At 37.1% G+C, this 16781-nt stretch overlaps 1 protein-coding gene across 5 annotated transcripts; it reads right to left on the reverse strand.

Moving 5' to 3' along the window:
• Positions 1 to 1009: 1009 nt before the first annotated feature.
• On the reverse strand, positions 1010 to 16735 carry LOC100890993 (ankyrin repeat and SAM domain-containing protein 6). Of its 5 annotated transcripts, none has more exons than XR_004062355.1 (15): positions 16658 to 16735; positions 13572 to 14363; positions 12848 to 12892; positions 12089 to 12293; positions 11551 to 11654; positions 10844 to 11031; positions 9892 to 10132; positions 9345 to 9367; positions 8476 to 8601; positions 7310 to 7625; positions 6441 to 6531; positions 5641 to 5999; positions 4964 to 5031; positions 4135 to 4414; positions 1010 to 4006 (listed from the first exon to the last, which is right to left on the reverse strand). XR_004062355.1 is itself a non-coding variant. In XM_030975973.1 (15 exons), the coding sequence occupies exons 2-15, from the start codon at positions 14308 to 14310 to the stop codon at positions 3988 to 3990; spliced, it is 2682 nt and encodes an 893-aa protein (XP_030831833.1). In that variant the 5' UTR covers positions 14311 to 14363; positions 16658 to 16735; the 3' UTR covers positions 1010 to 3987. The 5 variants fall into 5 exon arrangements, 4 of the variants coding, with proteins under 4 accessions (XP_030831833.1, XP_030831831.1, XP_011661813.2 ...); XM_030975973.1 differs by having other exon boundaries at positions 4257 to 4414; XM_030975971.1 differs by having other exon boundaries at positions 1010 to 4414; positions 16554 to 16666.
• Positions 16736 to 16781: the final 46 nt, after the last annotated feature.

Genomic DNA, 16781 nt, shown 5'->3' on the forward strand with positions numbered 1-16781 from the left:
GTCCGATGTATACCCATGGCTTGGTTTATTCCTTCCACATTTGTTCAGTATTATTATTTTTTTTCTTGTATGTGTAGTCATTCTAGTTTGGCTGTATGACCATAAAATTATATTTCTTTGCTAGGTATATGAGCATGCAACCGGCACCAATTTACAAATTGTTTACCAAAATAGATATATGTAATGTTATGTCTACACTATTTATACAGTATATGAGCATTATTGTTACTAGGTACAGAGCATACGGCATTCATCGAATTTCTATTATTATTGAATGTATTATAGTACTACATAATAACATTTTGTATTATTTAACTGTAGATATATGAAAGTGCCAATAAATAATATTGATAACTTATATGTTTGTACAAAAGATAGACATATTTAACGTTTAAAAAAGTATGTAAATGTATGTAGTTATGTAGAAGGACAAAACTAAATAATTGATTCTTTCAATTGGTATTCTATATTTTCTAATAATTCAATTCTTTAAAAAGTTTAACACTTGTTTTGATGAAAGCTACATGACGATCGAGAGCACGGATTATTCATATTTTCTTCTTGTAAATTCGGTAATAATATATAACAATTTCTTTCGATGAAAAGCCTCTAAATAAATGTATCAATCTGAAACAAACTTCCTGTGTTGCATTTAGTCATTGGTGCACTACAGTATATGTTCGAAGTTGAAAAAATCACTCATATACATGTACCATGAGATGATAAAAAATGAGGAAAAGAGAAATGGATGTAAGAGAAAGACGGGTGATGAGGAGGAGTGATGAGAAGGAGGAGGATATTGAGAATGGTGATTATGATATTGATAGAAATTATATGTAATGATGTACACAATGAACTTGATACTGATACTGATGGTACTGTTGAAGATGAAAACAATGGTCATGATGATATTACCATGATCATCATGAAAAGAATGGTGATTACGAAATTAGTGATAATAATGATATGGATACATATGAAAATAAACAGACAAACTTTCAACAAGTAATAAAGTTCATAAATAGCATCTGATTTATTATCATACCTTGGACAGAATCGTCAAGTTTGAATATTTTTCAAACAGAATACAATTAACATAGTACTGAGTCTTCTATGACAATGGAAGCACAGTGTGTTTCAAAAATGTTTACAATAATAAATATGTGTACAAGTATATTAATTTTTCTCGAGCCATCCTTCAAAGAAATAACTACTATCCTCTCCCAATGCAGTAATTCATTCACTTTCCCTTCAATACCTAATTAATGAAACCTGCTGTAATTTGCATTTCATTCCAGAGCACATTTTCTCCATAAAAATACTCTCGAGCTGTGTGGTAAAGATACTCCCCGAGTACTGATAATGCTAACCTATTTTCATGAGTGACTGGATAAAAGTCAATCTGATTGTTAAGAGACAGCAATTAGCACAAACTTGCTAAAATTCACCAACACAAAGTATCAGCCTGATCTTTCCGTCTCTCTTTGCTCCCTACTTTGCAATTGCATGCTCTTTTACTATGAATTTACAGATTATTGAGTTCTTAACTTTGAATGAACATTCGTTGGATAATATGAGCATTCTGTTTTGAATCCCAGAATAGAACACTACCTTAAAAAGGGATTTCGAATTCACATTCACCACTATTTAATAAAATGAGTTGCCTTGATAAAATGTTTACAATTCACATTCTTTCTAGTCTAACAAAATTACAGTGTAGTAAAATTTAAGATAATTATATAAGAATCAAGATTTATGCACACTTTCATTATAACAAACAATTAAATCTCCCTATTAAGTCAAATCATTTTGTTTAAAACCAAACTATGCAAATTGTGTGTTCTTTACACTTTGTATGTCAAATTTTGCATTAGTGGAACTATTTTTACGTGCTCAAATAGATTCAACTCATGCAGGGTGTAACCTAGAAGCTCAGAAAACTTCCAGCAGTACTTGATCACGCAATTATGACATTTGGCACAACTTGGACTGTAAAACATGGGATGAAAGTTTTGTGATGAACCTTTAATGTTTTAGCCAGTCAAATAGGATGGAATAAAAAATCAGCATCAATATTTTTCCATAGTGTTGTCATTATGAAAAATCATTTTACTCATCAAACAAAGTGAATACAATTCAAATGTTTGTAGAACTTCCAATCATGTTAGATAATCAAAATCTAAACAAATGTATTATATCTATAAAAGACAACTTTGAAGCTCAATATGTGTTGTTAAATTATGGGACATTCATTTCTTTTTCTCGCTTTTGTCAAACTGATATGAAACTTGAAAATTGAACATATGATCTGTCTCCTTTTACAATAAAGACTATTTAAAAAAAAAATGAAACATCATTTTTTATATACATTATCCATATAAGGCTGATCATATTTAAACTATTTTCTTTGGTTTATTTAATACTGTAAACAATTTCATGTGTAATTTGTTGTTAAGACTAATCGCATAGACTTCAATATTCAAAAAGTGTACTTTAATAAGTATGATCCATATGGAAGGCTAATCAAAATATTAGACACAGATTCATATATTTCATAGGTATTTTTTGCATAAATAGTACTACCACAATTATAATAACAATAATTCAACACCCAATGGTTCATTGACTCCATATAACAAAATCAATGCTAGATGCAAAATGGTGTAAAAATTATGTTATGCAATAGTTACCCTGTTCTAAAAGTTTATAATACAAAAATGAATACTGGTTGCATAGTATTAAAACAGCACTTATTTGTCAAATATCAGCCTTATATTCATGCATGTGCATCAGCCATAATTGTTGAACATAGTAGAAAAATGGAAGTGTATCAAGATGTCATGAGCACATATTAATTACATTTGTATGTTTTGGAATAATAAAAGTATTCTAAATATAGAAACATTTAATGCTTGTTCACAATTTAATGCTTGTTCAAAAGAACTTGCAAATAAACGATACTCAAGTGATACTGCAATTATTTTCATTAAATATATAATGCATTTTGCTAATACTTGAAGGAGAGAGAAGGGAATACATTTGATTATCATGGCCAAAAAAATTTGTCATAAAACGATTGCTTATTATAAATATTCTGTTAATTTTACATGAATAAATTATTAAAAATCCATGATTACATACATTTCATATTGATTGGATAAAGATGGTAGCGCATGGCATTAAGTATTAAGGGACACATAAAATACCTGAAAAATAAATTATATACAGTGTAGATAAGACTACAACACTGTTGTTTGAAATTATCTATACAAAACCAGTTCCAATAATACACAATATAAGTTTTATCATCCATCTGCCTTTTTTTTTAAATATGGCAATATCTTTGATTCTGATTGTCCAATACTTTTAATGCTGTGATAGATTAAACACACACATTTCATGTTATGCAATGGGACTTTCCTCTCTGTTAAATAAAAACATTAAGCACAATTATGTGGTATATGTGAGAAATAATGACTTTCATCAACTTTCTCATAACTATGAATAAGTAAATTCAGAATTTTGCTAAATAATGAAGTGTGGTGAAAGGCAAATTTAGCCATGGAGAGAAGAGTAGTTCTCATGTCTATCTTATTGCTTACAGCAGTTTATCTGCATGACGCCCCTTGAAATCCAATATGTCTCTGGAATATATATTTAGTCATTGAGGATGAGAAGTTCTCATGTCTCTGTTGTATTTAACAGAATTCACCTGTGTGCCAATGTCTGTTTGATTCAAATCCCCTCTGGATGCATATCGAGCCATGGAGAAAGAATAGTTGTCACAACTATCTTGCTTTACAAGAGTTCATTTGTGTTGCTTCCATTGAGATCCATGCCTTGTCCATCAAGATTTGAATCACCTCTAGAATGCATACCTAGCCATAGTCATAGACGGTGAACAGTTGTCATGACTATCTTGTCGCTTACAAGACTTCATCTGTGTTTCGTCTATCGAGTTCCGTGTGTTGCCCATCAAGATTTGAATCACCTCTGGAATGCATACCTAGCCATAGCCATAGACGGTGAATAGTTGTCCAAGCTATCTGGTTGCTGACAAGACTTCATCTGTGTTTCGTCTATCGAGATCCATGTGTTGACCTTCAAGATCTGAATCCCCTCTGGAATGCATACCTGGCCATGGAGGGAGAGTAGATATCATGACTATCTTGTTGCTTTCAACAGTTAGTCAATTTTTTGTCTGTCCAGATCCATGTGTTGTCCATCAAGATTTGAATCACCTCTGGAATGCATACCTAGCCACGGAGGGAGAGTAGTCGTCATGACTACCTTGTTGCTTACCCGAGTTCATCTGAGTGATGGCCGTTAGGATCTGATTCCTGGGCTCCTTGTGTCGGATACCCATCTCTTTCAGATCAGAGTCATTCAGTGCAAGAAAGGCTTCCATATCAACCTACAGGTAATTAGACAGAAGCAGAATTTTGAATTAAATCAATTTGTGTAATAAGTGTTGAGAAACATGATAAGAATAAATGCTGCAGCTGGTGCCATTAAGGATGTTCATGTGTGGGTATATAGTTGTTTGTGATGTAGGCAAGTTGGTGATCTCTACATATTACACAGAGCCAACGGGTATTACGCTCCCGTGTGTAATAAGTTGTGCTGCCCCTCTATCTTGCAGATAATAAGTACTGTGAACACTCCCACTTTAGGTGGATATATATGCATGGAGCACTGTATAAACATTCATATTATCATCCATATTATCCAATAGGCAAGCCCTGGAGGCATGGGAAATCAGAATAACTAAGTTGAAGAAGGAACAAACATGTCCAAAACACATTAAATAATTGATGATCACTTGTCCTTTCAAATCATCAAGTTGGAATTAATTGTCTAGTCATTTTTTATGTACTGTAACACATAACAAGCCTACTAGATTTTTCAGCCATATACAGCCAGTAAGTGCAAAATTACAGACAAATGAGATGATCATACATACCTCTTGTTCTTCAAATATTGGTGCGTATTTCTCTAAAGAGAGCTTTCTCAGCAAGTTGGATAGCTCATCTGCAATGTAAAACAAAGTCAGAAGAGTAAAAACTTTGAAACAGAAGAAGTAGAATTTAACATTGTCTTTCGGCAGAGCAGTGATGAGTGGCCAATCGCCTTGGAAATAGTTACACAAATTAGGGATTTTGTAGAAATGCGATGTTTTCTATTACAGTAGCTATGTGTATTTACTAGATTAATAGCAAGTGGGAATTTAAAAAAAGGTGTTGTGCGCACAAATGGTCCTACACGCACTCACTTATCTGTGTGTTATGATATAAAAACGTGAAGTGCAGTATGCTTAATGTAAATTATGCTTTACAAACCCCTGCAGTTTACCACGGAATATGGGAACAAGCGTTTTAATGTGCAAACCCATTCACGTTTTATTTATCTTTAAAAAAAATGAGGCTGAATAATAATATTAGATATAGGCACTCCAACATTACCCCAGCTCTGCTAGGCAGCCGATTTCAGCTGATTTCGACTTACAGCCATAGGTACCGTGGAGCTGTGAGCATTTAGTTGATTTCCAAACAGTCCAGTAAACTTTTAAATAAATACACAGAGAGTCACTTTTTTTTACTTGTAGAGATAAGCTGAGTTGTGAAATACACTGTATCTTACCTTCTTCACTGATACTGCTACTACCAGCACTGGTCTTCCTAGCACCTTGGAAGGCCCCGCCCTCTCTCTGCACCCCTCCAGCGGTCCCTCCTCCTCCTCCTCCTCCTCCTCCACTGTGACTGGACCCTCCTGCGCTCATCCTCCCTCTCCCCATGGGGGTGGGGGACGGCGAGGGGGTGAGGGTGGATGAGGTCCTGGTAGAGGCACTCCCGCTGTGAGACCGCGCCTTGGGGCGGTGGAGGGAGGAGCTGGAGCCAGTGTTTGTGGTGGTGAGGTTAGCTGAGTGACGTCGGTTAGGGGCGCTAGAGGTAGGGGTGTGAGATTCGTTGCTAGGCTGGGATGTGGGCGAGGATGGTATCCTGCATAGAATTTTTTTTAAATGAAAATAAATGATTTATTACAGGTATATAATGAACCGATTACATGAATATAAAACACAAAAAATATATCATGCCACCCACTTAAAAGAATATATAATTGTGTACATTATAACAAACAATCTTTGTGCAACAAGAGAGGTTAATAATATTTCTTGATAGATGAGGCACGTCCAAGTTTATATCTAACTACTAGAATTTTGTGTTTCATCGTACCATTCTTTGGCAAATGTATGTACCCATCATTTTGTACATTTGCTTTATATACTCTTTTATGCTTTGAGAAATATTAAATAAAGACTTTATATGAAAAAAAAAAGAAAAAAAAAATCTGTGCAAGAAATTGACTACACTTTGAAAGGACAGAAAAAGAGCTTGTATCTGAAATATTTTCACATTTTTTTAAATAGGAGGGTGCCTTACTGTGCTAGAGATGGAACTGATGATGCAGAAGGATATCTCTTCCTTGTTCCAAGCTGGTCTTCCACTGGGGCAATAGACCCATAGCTATCACCTGCAGGCAATGGAAAATATGAATAATGAATGAATGAATGAATGAATGACAAAACTTCATGGCAAGGTTGATGATCCCACTCTCAGAATGGCAATAAATGAAGGACAAATAAAGAAAGGCTTGTGCTTACATCAGTCTAATGTTCATCTGCTTTACCCTCCAAGATTTTCCAAGTTAAAGCTAATTCAATTTTCATTTACCTCATAATGAAGTCTCTCTCTTCTAAGACAAAAGAAGTACTAAAAATAAACTAGAAAGAATCTCCAAGAGAAATATATATGTATCACAATAAAGACTACCTTTCTTGAGACCAAAAGTGGCACATATACACATATATCATATCATTTACCACGATAAGCAACAACAGCACTTTTGGCAAGAGACTACCATTATTAATCATCAATCAACATCACACAGAACTTAAGCCAGTGATCTACATGGACACCAATTATGTTCTGCTTCATAACCAGGGGAGTGTTTCACAAAGACTAAGATCAACTTTATGTTGGACTTAACTATGGCAGGCCATTTATGTCACTGGTTGCTCCCACTATTGGTCTCTCAAGTATAATCTTTAGATAATATTTTGTATTTATCAAAAAAAGGTGAATTCTGAAGATTTGTGACCACAATTTGTAGGTCCCTTAAGAAACCAATGCCAGGAATGGTTTGAGGAACTAGTGGCATGGACAGCCTGCCATATTTAAGTCCAACTTAGAGTCGATCTTAGTCTTTGTGAAACACTCCCTAGCAATGTAAAGCTGCATGTCTACAGTACCTGCTCTGCTCAGGGACGACCCATGAAGCACCCTGCTCGACAGCACAACCGAGGACGTCGAATACCCTTGTTTCCGTGCCGACAGCAGCCCCCTGCTCAGCGCTGACGCCTCCCCAGAGGAGCTGGGACTGATGGTGCTAGTGAAGTGGGCGGAGTTGGAGGGGCTGATGCCGGTGCTTCCGGGCCGGCGGGTGGTGAACATGGGGCGGTGCAAGCTACTGGTGCTGGTTGTAGAGGCGGCGGTGGTGGTGGTGGTTGAGGTGGTGTTGGTGGTATTGCTTGATAACGTGGTGCTTGGCCTACCAGGACCCATGCCCTAAGGGAAAGACAGACAAATTCCAGGGGAGTGTTTCACACAGACTAAGATCAATTTTTAAGTTGGACTTAACTACGGCAGGCCATTTATGCCACTAGTTTCTCTCACCATTATGATCTTTAGATATTTTTTCCTTCAATAATAGATATTTAAAAAATGTAACTTCGGTAGATTTGTGACCATGATTTGTAAGTCCCTTGATAGACAAATGCCATTAAATGGTGAGAGAAAAAAGTGGCATGAATGGGCTGCCATAGTTAAGTCCAACTTTAAGTTGATCTTAGTCCTTGTGAAACACTCCCCTGATGCTTTATAATCAAATCCAACTCGTAAGAAGAAATCCAAGCCAAGGTCAAAGTACATGTACATGTTTACAGGTTATGAATTACATGTACATGAATAACATATGGCCTATCAAAATTGGAATTATGAAATGTATACATGTACGTCTTATTGAATTTGGTTTCTCCTTAATATGCATCTGTACTAATCCTAAGGGAGGAAATTGGAGGGGTTGAATGGGGATAGTGAGAAAAGAACGAAAGCATTTGTGAAGCTCAAAGTTAGATGGCATTTAAATAACAAGAGGGGATTACTGAAGCCCCCTATGGTATGAAACAACTGCAATCTGGTACTGGAAAAATTGCTATACCAGATAAATTCAAACATATAAAACTGTCCTGAAAGCTTCGTACAGTTACCTGAATTTAAAATGTACTGTGGATCTTCCCATCAAAGGAACCAACTGGCTCTTACCTAACAGCAAACTCCAAGCAATACCATATCTCTCTTTTCCTATCTAACAATATTGCAATTATATTCAATCGGATGAAAGTCAGACCCCACATACCTGTGCTTTAGAGTGAGATCTCCGAGACTTGTCGGCATTGTGAAGCTCAAAACTTGGAGGCGGTAGGAAGGGCGGGATCACAGGTAGAAGTTTGTCACTCGTCTTGGAGTGAGGTGCTTGCATGTCCTGATTATTAAAAAGGAGAAACAAAACATGTGGAATACAGGAAACCCCACTTCCACACTTCCTTTGCATGTACAAGGTCAAAAGCAACATGTACATGTGTGTTTGACGAAATGAGTGCATGCTACTGTGTGCAGTCAATGAGTGATGTGTGATTTTCTGTTAATGCTTACGCATGTCAAGTATTCTAGAGGTAATGATGAGTTGAGCATTTGAACCGGAATCATGTTGTCAGAAAAACTGCCTCTTGCTAATTTTGAATTCCGATCATGCAATAAATGAGAATAGATGCAAATGTATTGTATACATAAGGATGTTGGGACCAGCAAAATATCTGACTTCTTATTTTGTTTTACCATACTCCCGCCCCTCGTTTTAAGTTGAACTCCCATTTCATCTTATGATATCTAATCATAATTATTTTCTTTTCTATTTTGGTGGCTGTCAGACAATAGAAATACATACATGATACATCTCAAAGAACATGATGAAAGATTGTGGAAACCAAAACTTGTAAACCCAAAATACAGTGATTGTTTTATCTTGTTATTAAGACCATTGAGCATATCTTTAGGGGAAACAAAATGATGTGCACGGTTGGCAGTTCAAATGAATAAATGAGTACAAATAAATGCAAAAGTGTTTTCAATGATTATTGATACAATGGAACATAACACAAATTCATGGTATTACATATAAAAGAAACCCCAAAGAAGAATGTCAATCAATTATTTACAACTACTCACCAATGTCTGAACAGCATCTGGTTCTGTTTTGGAAACAGAACAGGGAACATGAAAGAAAAGAATACCAAATTCAATAGAATACCACAAAACTACAAAATATCCCTCAGAAGTTAATACAGATACATGTAGTTCAAGTAGTTTCAGTGTAGAAAGAGAAATCATTTTCACAATAAAAAAGTAAAGTTTACTTGCACAAGCAATGAGATAATATTTAAGAAGTTAAATACACTGAACCCAACGGTTTAACAATTTAGAGTCATCATGTAGAATTTACACTACTGTATAGGAAACCTATAGCATTGTCCCAAAACTCAAGAGAGAAGTCAGTTGTATTGTTACATATAATAAAAATTATTTAAAAAATGACTGATTGCCATAAAACACTAACCAACAACAAAAACAACATAACCTAAAACACAAAAAGCAAGAAAAATGAACAACTTCACAAACAGGCTCCTAAATTCTACCCGCACAGTCAAAATCACACCCCCATTGAAGAAAAGAGGGAAAACCCCTTATACCAAACTTGACAAATATCATTACTTACTGATGCTTGCCTTCCCAAAGGAAACCCGGGATCCTTCTTTCGATTTCCTCCTCTGACTGGGCTTACCCCCCTCCCTGCTGGCTGAAGATGGTTCTCCTCCGTTAAGGTAGGAACTGCTGCCCATGCTCTTCAGGGTCTCGTCTGGGAAGGGGCTGAGCTTGGTGGTTGATCCGAGCCCTCCCCGCAACGTGCGGGTCAGCTTCAGGTTGCGGAATCGGTTGGACATGCGAGACCACCATGCCTGACCGTAGGAGAAGTGAGAGTATAGTTGTTACAATGCATGCATCATCAACGTTATCCACAAGACTGTCCTTAATCGCCTTTTGACCAAAGATAGAGCTTATGTTTTCAGCATAGCTAGCCTGTCAAATTGTTTTGTCTCCATGCAAAACAACTCCTTTACTCATTGAGAGACATTTACACCCTGCCTATATTTTTTGCCCAGGGCCTTCTCTTACAAATAGTTGATATCAATCGCAACTATGTACATAAGAGATAGGAGACTGCAAACTTGCGATTGATTGGAGGATTTGCGATGGATTTGGATCAATCGTAAGTCCTTGTAGGACAGGGCCCTGGACCCCGTCTTACAAAGAGTTGCGATTGATATCAACTCTTTGTAAGACGGGGCACAGGGCAAAAAATATAGGCCTATTATTAACAGTGAATACATATAATTTCACTTATTTCCTTTTTAAATCTGTCTATTAACCCCATATTGATTTCCTCCCAAAATCGGCTCATACTTGTTATAAGTCTTCTGCAGACCTTGTTTCTAAAATCTTCCTCAGTAATTTCCGAAGAGTGAAATGGACGACCATGAACTTAATGTTCAAGGACATGATTGAATGTCCACAAGACCCCAAGCAGATGAGACGCATTGGGCTGTAGTAGCCATCTGAAGATGACCGGAGCATCACTACCATTGGATGTTTTTGACCGTCGACCTCACCTTGAGACCAGACTGTTTAGCAGCCTCCTGGTCTTCTATCTGGTCCACACTATTCAGCCTTGTTGACCACATCTGGCTATCTGACCCTTGAGCTTTGACCTGTCCAGCAGGTTGACCGTTGCCGATAGACAGTATCGTGATAGGAGCAAGTAGACGGGTCAGCTCACTACCCACTTTGTCCGTTTCATCTTGGGAGAAATTTTTTATAAATGAAGATAAAACAGTCTTCATCAACTTTGTGTCAAATTATATTCTTTTAAAAACATGTATCAGAAGGCTACAAATTGATAGTACTTGTACATTTACAAAGCAACATGAAGCAAACATAAAAACTGTTGTCTATTAATGACATGCTTTCTAATTCCAATAACACATATCAGGTTTGAAATATACAAGCAGGTACATTCTCCAACAAACATGAGTACAGCCATTTGAAAAATGGAGTGTGCTAAACTGTTTTCATTAAAAAAATATGTTGTACCTATAACTGTATAACAGAATGGTAATTCTATTGTTACTTTAAGGCTCATATTTTCAAGTCAACTTTGTAAAAATTTAAAATTAAAACAAATATTCAAGTATTGGTTAATACGCCTAGGAGTTGGCTCAATTATGTTGGATATTATATGCGTATGCATATGCTTAGAAATTGTAAATGTCATGATCGATATAAATATACAACCCACTGATTGAGCTGTCGGACATACCTGATACAATGACCAGAGCAAGATCCAGAGCCTTGCAGCCGTCCCGGGCCTGCATGTTGAGATCACCTCCAGCTTGGATCAGGTACTTCACCACATCTTTTCTCCTGCAAGAAACAAAAATAGAGACAAGCATGGAAATTATGTAACACGTACCCTATATCCATGGAAACCGTGCATTTATCAACACCCACTTCTTTATCTGAATAAGTTGTATTTCATGAGTTTCATGAAAAGATAATTACAGTCGAACCCTCTTTTAATAGCGCCCATCCGTCTTCAAAGACCATATTTTCATTTCCCTTGAATATGGTTTCTCACTCAAACCTGTACTTAAGGAAACAGTGTTAAACACCTTTAAGTGTGCCTAAACTTCAAAAGACACAACATGCGTTTATTGACAATTTAACATTCCTAGGCAGCTAGTGTGTCATGCACGTGTCATATTTTGGTTTACATATTAATGTCACTCTCCGATCTTACTTTATTATCTTTAGGGGCACAAAAGACGTGCATCCATCTTCCAAAATAACCTACATACCTGTGGAAGGTGGCCTGCATGAGGGCCGTCCATCCGCTCTTGACGTCCTGTCGATTGACCTCTGCTCCTCGCTGGACCAAGGTCTCAGCGATGTCCCTTCGTCCAAGCATGGCGGCTATCATGAGGGGTGTGGCACCATCCACGGAGGTGTAGTTGCTCTGCATAGGATCCTTGTCAAGAATACGCTGGACTAGCTTCAGGTCTCCTTAAAGTTTCAAAATGGAATGGTGAAATTTGACATGAAATTGACATGAAAGAAACTTGCCTACAGAACAGGCATATATCTACAGCCCATTCAGAGCATTACTTGTGAATCTGTAACTTGACACTAACCACTAGCTTAATGTCTCTTTAGTTTCAAATGGAATCATGATGAAATTTGACATGAAATTGACATGAAATAAACTCGCCTACGGAACACGCGTATCTACAGCCCATTCAGAGCATTACTTGTGAACCTGTATTTTAACACTAACCCATTCGAGTTTGAAAATGAAAAGAGGTACTGACATAAACGTGTAATTTCAAATTTAAGAAAAAAATAATAAAATTAAACACCTCAACAAACTATCGTCAGCACAATTTGAAATTTAAAATAACAAATTTAAAGTCATGTAGTTCAATCAAGCACACACCATACTTTATTGTGTCTGGTCCATATGATAATTATACAAAATGTTATTGAGAACATCACAAAGTTTTTTCATAACAACAACAATAACAACAACAACAACAACAATAATCCGGTTGAGTACTAACCTTGTTCAGTAGCTTCAATGATTTGAGACTCAGAACTATCATCCCCTATATAAAGAAAAACAGAATAAACATAATTACTGGTATGTAAGCAATAGAAAAAATACGGAAATAATGCATGTACATGTTTGTATCTGATCAGTTTGTCTTTTAAAAACCTCTTTTTCACATTGGTTAAACTTAAAAGTTGTGTTTCACTGCCATCTGAGAATTCAAATTCTCTTCTAAACATTTGCTGCATAAACTACTTTGATACTAGTTACATGATCTACATCATCTGCCTCTGTGGATAATGTTTAAACAGGAACAGCTGTTATGGTTTAAATCTTCATCATCATCATCAACTTCAGGTGGCGCTGTAAAGCTCTGCTGTGGCCTTCACGAGAGCACGCCATGCAACTCTTTCACCTGCCATTTGTGTTGCACCTTTCATTCCTTGTCCAGACACTTTCTTGATATCATCAGTCCAAGATATTGGTGGACGACCTCTATCCCGTTTTCCTTCGACTCCTCCTTGCAGTATTTGCTTCTCAATACCTTCTCAACAACAACAAAATCTTCAGTCACCTTAAATTGCTGGATTTGAAATCTGCAAAGTTATTTTGTATCAAAACTATTACCGGTATATATTTTAACACAACATCTAAGGATGTGCGCTTGCTTGATGACAATAAAAGACAAAACATTGCTTTTTGTAGAAATTTAAAAAAGATATAATTCTATTCACCTGCTGTTGGCCTGTTGATTGTCTTCTTTTCCAGGATCTCTCTGACTTTCTTGTTTTTACACACAGCGGAAATGTCACATGCTGTCATGTTATTGATATTCAAGGCATTTGGATTGCATCCTGAATCAACCAAGTACTGCACTGCGGCAACATGTCCACTCAGTGCAGCGACCATAAGCAGGGTCCAACCGGTTCCATGATCCGTGAAGAACTGGTCACTACCCCTGTCCATGAGTTGGCGCAGGATGGCTTGATGACCCTTCATGATGGCTGCCATCGCAGGGGTTAAGACCTGTCCATACATATCCCCTATCTGATGGTCATTGGCGTCCACTCCCGATAGGTCTAGGAATATGTTCACTATGTCTGAGTGTCCTTTAAAGGCAGTGAGTGTCAGGGCCGTTGCGCCCATCTTGTTCCTCATGGACGGATTGGCTTTGTTCTGTAGAAGTAGGACAACGATGTTGGTGTAGCCATGGTAGGCTGCTTGCATGAGGCCTGTCCAGCCGTAGTTGTTTTGGGTGTCCAGTCCGGCACCGCGCATGAGCAGCAGGCGAACGATGCTCTCATGGCCGTTGGCTGCCGCTATCTGGAGAGGGGTGAAGCCTTCCCCTCCATCGCAGTCGACTTCGATGGCAGCTGCCTCATCATCCAGAAGCTGTTGGACGGTGTCAATGTCCCCGCATTCACATGCTGAGATTAACTGCCTGGGCAGGTCATGGTAATCCCCATCCACCATACTTGGTGTTTCTTCTCATTCTCAGTTTCCTAGGGTTCTTCTCACTTGAAATCCTAGGGTTTGACAAAACAACAAAATACAAATGTAGATTATTACAAGAGAAAAAGTCAAGCAGTAATAACATGTACATAAGCACTACTCAAAGATTTGAAATTTTATGTCATAAAATTGCTGAAGGAAAATTTTGTTTATTTTTAACAACAAGTAATGCACTTTTTTGTAATTAAAAAAAAATTGTAATGACAAGGTTTCACCTGCTATTAACCTTTGTACTACAGTTGTCAGAGAGCAAATTGCATAAATAAGTTGGGTGCTTTTCTTGTGTGAAGGTTTCCCATAAATTACATTTATTTGTCTATTAACTGCTATATTTTAGTATTTTTAAATAAATGACTTAAACTTGTTCACCTGTTATATTTTTTCACCAAATGTGATTTTTACCTTCTCTTATCTTCCATTTTCCCTCATTGAAAAGAAAAAGTGTTGTTTTTTAATTCAAAAGTATTTCTAACTAAAGCTTGGTGCATTAATTCAGGGAGGCTGCTCTACCCACACATAGGAGCAACACTATCCTGGCTGTGTAGTAAAAGCTGTGCTTTTGATTCTCAATATTTCAAACACCACTGTACAAAACTCAACTGATTTCACTCAAAATCGGTACTTAAGTGACAATTGATGACACCTCAATAGCAGTAAAATACATTTTTTTTTAACTTACTGATGTTAAAAAGAATAATTAAAAATTCAAATTGTAAGTCTAGTGTCAAACTTTGCTTACAGCTGCATCAACACGATTGTGTACAGTCTATGCGATATTGTGTGGTGTGTGTATTTGTGTATAGACTTCTAGGTCCCTGCCTCACAGCATGTATGCAGTGCTAGAGGTCAATACGCATTAGCATTGACTCTCTATGGATGCTTTGCTGGAGTGGCTCTACCCTTCATTAGAATGATGCAATCATGCAGCCTCCTATAAGCTCTCAAGCTCGCATACAAAAAAAAGTTTACACCTAGACAATTGCTAATTATTTTAATAATCATCTATGAACAGTAATTATTATACATCTTATGAAAGAGTGTTTTATCCCAAATCATTTGGTACCATTTTTGTGTGGTATGTGTTCACGCTTGGATGAACACGAGGCATTGTTTGCGAGAGTGCAAAAATCGACTCGCGCCAAAGTTGCTCATGTGATGTTTGAATAAAACGATTTGGATTTGGGTATTAATTCGGTCTTTGCAGATCCAAATAACACCCCTAACAAAATTAATCATGCCACACATATCAAATATCGAATATCAAATATCAACAAACATTTGTGCGTGTGTGTATGGGTGGTGTGACTTTGCCCTTTGCAAAAAGCATATGCAATGCATTTCATTTGATACATTTAATTCATTCTCTGACTCCACTAATCCCAACATAATACATACTGTACGCATCACTTTGGCACTCTCGCAAACAATGCCTCGTGTTCATCCAAGCGTGAACACATACAACACAAAAATGATACCATATGACTTGGGATAAAACACTCTTTCATAAGATGTATAATATTTTACTGTTCATAGATAAATTTTAAAATAATTAGCAATTTTCTAGGTGTAAACGTTTTTTATGCTCACACGGTAGATAAGTTTACCTCATGTTTACTGTCATGTTTTTACTTGCACTGAACTTAGCATATTCTACTGTGTGAATTGACTAGTGGTATGTCCACACACCATTTCTCTACTTTATTCCTTGTACTCGTGGCACTCCTTGCAGTTACTCGCCTCACCTTCTCTCCCAGTATAGCTTCTTGAGTGAGCTGCCAAAGGGATAACTCCAATTACTCCATTAGCATGATCAAGTATCAAGTATGATACATGTACAAGTTCGCCTAGCCTGATATGTCACATTATGAATGAATGTGCCGTAAAGTATAACTTAAAAGTTTAGATCTATACCGTAACGTAAGGCAAGATTATCTTACCGACTTGTCTTTCAACATACAAACACTTATTCCCTTTAACACTGAAAGAAAACAACAATAAAACAAGAAGAATGCGGAATAAAGCGTCGTACACTTTCACCCCACGGCCCACCGAGGCCGAAGCCGGAGCTTCGGCATAGCAACCGCGCTCAATCGTGCACCTGTCTCGCATACCTACCGTGGCCGTTGCTGGGTCACAAATATTTCATTCACAAAATCACACTTTTACAATCAATGACATCAAAAATGACAATCACACATTCTTACCTTTGGATTAAATATACCAGTACCCAGTAAATAATAACAGGAACATGCATCAATTAAGGAAACAATGTATGGAGAAAGTACTCAAAAAGTAGCTAGGGACTTACAGTCTAGGCCGTTGGTGTTTCGACCCCCTCTCTCTGCGCTGGTATCTCTTTCAGCTCAGCTGGTAATAGGAATATCTAAAATGTGACATGAGATGGCGCACGCTACAAAATCCGCTACAATCCT

The sequence above is a fragment of the Strongylocentrotus purpuratus genome, unplaced genomic scaffold (assembly GCF_000002235.5).
Source record: "Strongylocentrotus purpuratus isolate Spur 01 unplaced genomic scaffold, Spur_5.0 spur5_scaffold_8, whole genome shotgun sequence".
Lineage (NCBI taxonomy): Eukaryota > Metazoa > Echinodermata > Echinoidea > Camarodonta > Strongylocentrotidae > Strongylocentrotus > Strongylocentrotus purpuratus.

What these genes read in the sequence shown, in the direction of transcription:
- LOC100890993 (XM_030975973.1), bottom strand. Translation starts at nt 14,310, where the DNA reads ATGGTGGATGGGGATTACCATGACCTGCCCAGGCAGTTAATCTCAGCA. An exon ending in CATTGAAGCTACTGAACAAG is followed by an intron (nt 12,294 to 12,847) that starts GTTAGTACTCAA and finishes TGAAACTTTAAG; the next exon opens with GAGACCTGAAGCTAGTCCAG. An exon ending in CTAAACAGTCTGGTCTCAAG is followed by an intron (nt 10,133 to 10,843) that starts GTGAGGTCGACG and finishes TCCTACGGTCAG; the next exon opens with GCATGGTGGTCTCGCATGTC.